Source organism: Alligator sinensis, unplaced genomic scaffold (assembly GCF_000455745.1).
Source record: "Alligator sinensis unplaced genomic scaffold, ASM45574v1 scaffold796_1, whole genome shotgun sequence".
NCBI classification, from domain to species: Eukaryota; Metazoa; Chordata; order Crocodylia; family Alligatoridae; genus Alligator; species Alligator sinensis.
In genome coordinates, this window is record NW_005842141.1 from 1,451,596 (window position 1) to 1,456,800 (window position 5,205).

A 5,205-nucleotide genomic window follows, 5' to 3' on the forward strand; every position below is an offset into this window, starting at 1 on the left:
AGTCCCAGGGGCTGCATGTGGCGGCATGGAGCCAGCCTAGCCTGGCCTGGCCCACCACATGGGGCTCCCGGCACTGCAGCCAGAACTGTCCCTAAGGGTGTGTGGGGCCGGGGGGTGAAAGTGGCAACCACCCACAGAAGCTGGCGGCAGGAAGTGTGTGTGGGCGGGGTGGTGACAGAAGGCAGTGGTGGTGGTGGGGCCTGTAAGCCACTGTCTGCAGGGCTCCCCAAAACGCGGGACCTGGGGTGCTTGCCCCAATTCGCCTTCCCCACCCCCCAGGGACAGCCCTGATTACAGCCAAGAGCATGCACCACCAGGCCGGGCTGGTTCCATGCCTCCCAGTGCAGCTCCTTTAGGGAGTGCTGGAAGGCTCACGTGGAGGCAAAGAACCTGCCTAACCCAGCCTGATGGCACCCCACATAGCAGCATGGAGCCAGCCCAGTCTGGTGCAAAGGTGCACGCCAGCAGGCCAGGATATCTCTGTTCCACTATGTGCAGCCCCCCAGAACTCAGCTGTAATTGAGGGGTTTTTTTTTCTTTGCTTCCTCTGTAAAGACAGGTGTGTGTGGGGGTGATATCAGTGTTGTTCTTCCCTGCCTATCCATATTTTCTGAATCTAGTTCTAGAAATTCTTTAGGAAAAGGACACAGCAGTGTGAGGAGAAACAATGTCTCTACCTGGCAATGGACTAAATTTCCTTTTTCTAATCTACTGGCTTTTTTTAAGTATACCCACAAATTACTACTGGGTAAAAAGCTAACCTGTTTTTCTCCTTTCATTTTCATTACTCTTATTCCATGAGTTAAGAGGCACATTGTTTTTGACATTAACATTCAAAGCTGCAGAACGCAATAAAAGATGCAACTTATGTAGGCAGCAGAGCTAGGGAGGAGTGTAGTTGACTTATCCTCTATATCTTTCTGATTGAAATGCCAGACTTAATTATTTGTTTTGATAACTGACCTGGCTGCTGTGCTGGTCCAAATTGCAAATCTAGCAGTTTAAATTTGGATAACAATTACAGTAACACACAGTGCTTCATAATTATTAATTACAGATTGTAGCATCATCTCAGATTGTTTTGGCTGTTTATGAATTCTGTGTCTCTTCAAGCTGGATACAGGCATTGCATTATGTCATGCAGTATTTAAGTTTGCAAATTGATACTGAAATCAAACTTGTGACAACCCATTTTGTCCAGCTTCACAAAATTCCAGCTACCATCGGAACCTCTAAATAGATGTTGCTTAAGATGCTTCCAGTCCTGTTGCTTATCGCTTGATGAATGCAGATGCTGCTTGACGGACAAAACAATACGTAGAAACAAGTTTGTAAGGGTTAATGCTTAGGCTAGCTTCTAAAAATACTATTGTGGGTTGATGTCACAATAAGTCAAGTCACAGTATACTTTAATTTCAGGCTGAAAGTGCTTACTGGAAGAAGGGAGATGGTGGAGGAATAAAAATATGTAGGAAAGATGTGACTTATTGGAAGCCTGGATTGAGCTGGGGGAGGGAATGATTAGAAAAAGCAGGTGTTTACCCCTCTAATATATGTAGATTGAACAGAATAGGTAGATTTATTTGGCTGTACAGTGACAGTCTGACTTGGAACAATTATATAACTTTTAACCTTGCTCCAGTGTCCAGTGAGAGTTCTGCCGCAGTTTGGCAACCTGCCATTATTTGTCTTTGAACAGCTTACATAAATAGATCCTGGAGGGTCATGTGAAACTATCATGAGCTTTTAAAAACTACACGTTAGTTACCTTTTCTTTGCTGCCTGCATTGCAGGTGTGGTTTAATTTCTGCAAGTCTATGACTTTACTAGAGTGACTGTGTTGCAGTAGTTTTTAATACCCTAAGGAGATCTCTGTGGCATGCCTCCTGTGAGAAAAACATGAGGGGGGGTGGGGAGGAAGCAAACCTGTGGAAGAGACAGGAAGGTGGTTTTGATATGGAAGTTTAGAATTGCTCTACACTTGATAATTGAAACCTCTACTTCTAAAGACACTGAAAAAATGTGTAACTGGACCTTAGAATCCATGAGCTAGCTTTGTGGTTTGAGCACCTGCCTGGAGAACTGTCACATTGTTCCTGAGAAGATGTAACTATTACATTAGTTAGCTCAAAATAAAACAAACTTGTTTAAATACTAAGTTACACGTCTGTAGCCAACGCTGAGCGTGTTTACACATCGCCCTACAGCAGAGCTTTCCAAACTGTGTGCCGCGACACATTAGTGTGTCGGCGGCAGTGTGTAGGTGTGTCGCGCGAAATGCAGAAAATTTTGCGGAAGGGCACCACGGAGCTCCCTTACTCGTGTCTGCTTCCCTTGGCCCCTCCCCCGGAACTGAATTACTGTGTCGCGAAATGATGCATGTCTAAAAAGTGTGTCACCAACATGAAAAGTTTGGAAAGCTCTGCCCTACAGCAACGTAGCGGTCACATATGTCTACACATGATTGCCAGCAATGTTGCCATAGCGGCATGTTCCCGGGAATAGTGTGCCGCTACAGCACCACAGCAGCAAAATCTAAGTGTGCACGGCACAGCAACCGCCCATACTGCGCCGTGCTTTAGTACTTCCAAAAGGAAGTACCAGAGTACAGCACCATAGCAATGTCACCGTACAGTAATGTGTAGACTCACTGTGCCTACTGTACCACAACTTGAAGTAAGGTCCACTTAGTGATGTAGAGGGAATGCAAAGGCAAAAGGCTCTCATAGGTACTGTGTTCTTGCAAACACAGCATTATTATACTTGTTGTAGATGGTTTAAAGTGTATGTAGAGGGGTTGCGGGAGGGAGTGGAAGAGGCAGAGATTTGGGACAATGAGAACACCAATGCCTGGTAGCAAGATAAAACAGCTTCTATTATAACTCACTTTCATTACTGAGGTGGATTTGCCATGGCAGGTTAAGCATGCTCAACTGACTCAAACTCTCTGAACTTGACTTTGTGGCATGAGAATTGAAACTAGCACCCTTATGATGATGAAGGACTCTTAATCTTTATAATCCTGTCACATTTCTAGCTGCCAAATGAAAACTAAATATATAAGACTGAAGGGGTGGAATGCCATAGATTTTCAAGTTCCATACTGAAGAGGAGTATTCTGTCTTATTCTGTGTCGTTTAGCTCTTTAAACCTTGCCGTATCCTCTGTGAGGAGTAGGGGATCTGCAGTTAACCTTGGGTTCATGTTCCTAGTACAGAGTCTTTCAACAATTTCTTGCTTCTTAGATCTGCTCCTATCTTCAGAGGCCTCACAAAGATATTGTGCTAAGCTTAACAGGGAATTGCCACTTCATCTAACACATCTCTTAGTCTCCTAAAAGATCAGCTTCCAGTAGAGTTCGATCTACTTTCTCTGTGTAACCATTACAGTCTAAGGGTGCTTATATACGATCCCAGGTGGGGAGGTGGAGGGCGTTTTAATTAGAGTGGCTCTCAGTAGCTGCTCTAATTAAAATGCCTGCAGTGTCTCATGTAGTCAGCGTCCTGCATTTCAAAATGGCATCAGGGGTGTTTTTGGCGTACCTGGCAGCGGGTGCTTTCAACAAGCTTCAGTTAAAGTGCCCCTGCTGCCATTTTGAAACACGGGACACTGAATACATGAGATGCTGATTACATGAGATGCTGATTAGAATGCATCCGAGCGCATGGAAAAGTGCCTTAAATGCTTTGATTTAGTTGACTTGTAGGAGTTTGATTCCACCTGCCATACAAGAAAAGCAGGGAGAACTATGCCACTTTTTTCAAACACTGGTGCCTATGTATGTTTTATACACTATAGCTTGAAATAGCAGGGGACTGAGGTAGATGGCCTGTAAAATCCATTCTTGCCTGTGTAGGTATTTGGCTAGCTATAAAATGAGGGCAAAATGATGAGATTAAAATACCTTGAAAGAAGGGTAAGTATGATTGCATGTCAACATGGTTTTAGGATGTGATTGAAAAGAGAGTTTGGGCTTAAGTTCTAGCTTGCGTAGGACAATAAGTGTCAGAACAGATTCATACTTCCTTTTAAATTCTGACCTTTCATTTAAAAAAGGACCTTGCAGTTCTAGGATGTTATCTTGCTCTCTCCTAGTCTGGGTTTTGGAAAGAACTACAAGAAGCTGTTGTGATATTTTTAACCCTACAAAAGGAAGTGTTAAAACTTTTCAGGTCTTATCTTGTGAGATGTCCTGAGCAAAGTAGTTTTGATTGACATGCAGATTTCTAGTGAATGTCTAAACTAAACCAATGTTACTCCTTAGCGAGTCTACTGAATCCCTTTCCGTTCATTTTGTTCTGGCTAATTAGCTATAAATCCTTTAACTGTAATCCCTGGAATTTCAGGAGGTTGTTTTTCTGTATCTCTTGAGAACTGTATAGCATACCATGTGAAGAATGCTTGACCAGAAGAAAAATCTTATTAGCATCAAATTTCCCAGTTTCAGTTGGGAAACTGACTGAGAGTGGAGCCAAGAGTGTAAGGTTTTGATGTCCTATGTCTTACTTAATCACTGCTGCAGACTTCACAAGTCCGCATTACTTTGCCTTTGTTTTAACTTACGTTTTTGAAGATACAGTGACTAGTTCTTCACAACTTGCCTTGACTTTGCAGTAGGTTTGATTGATTGATTGATTGATTTATTTATTTATTTTTTGCAAATCCAAAACATGTTTTAATCCAGTGTTTTTTTCCTGCTCTTTGTGTGTTTGTTTTTTTAATTATTTTTAGGACAATGTAGATCAGACTTCAACTCATGCTCGACGAGACTTGGTGGAACCAGGATTCCAAGAACCTTCTAATCGCATCTCCCTGAATCACCAAGGTAAGAGGTGTTGTGGAGCTCAGGCCTGGCCAGTGAGATGGCTGAGGACTCACCACAGTGAATATTTAATAACTTGATAGTTGTGCCTCTTTCTCTACTCTTCATGTGAATGTTGAAAAATTATTTGTAACATCTTTGTAAACTCCTTTGAGTTGCATCGCAAACTGAAGTGCTCCTTTTGTGACATTTCCTACTCCAGTTTGGTTAAAAACTCAAAGCAGTTACAGGTGGAGTTTCTTGAGTTTTTTGGTTTTTATGAGTGCCCAATAATGTTAACACATCCAACACTTCAAATATAGTTTTAAAGTGCTTGTTTTTACTTGCCAGAGTCTAGTCCTGGATAGTATTTCTGTTGTGATCATCAATCTAGTTAATGTAGG

At 42.6% G+C, this 5,205-nt stretch overlaps 1 protein-coding gene across 5 annotated transcripts in view; it reads left to right on the forward strand.

The window, feature by feature from the left end:
* GRB10 (growth factor receptor bound protein 10) overlaps positions 1-5,205 on the forward strand; it is a 201,342-nt gene that overhangs the window by 61,847 nt on the left and 134,290 nt on the right. For all 5 annotated transcript variants that reach the window (XR_003094437.1, XR_003094438.1, XM_025206119.1 and 2 more), the window contains one exon: positions 4,732-4,825. Coding sequence is in view for 3 of the 5 variants with exons in the window: in XM_025206119.1 (XP_025061904.1) it covers positions 4,732-4,825 (94 nt within the window). In the remaining 2 variants the exon portion in view is untranslated. The remainder of the gene's footprint in view (positions 1-4,731; positions 4,826-5,205) is intronic.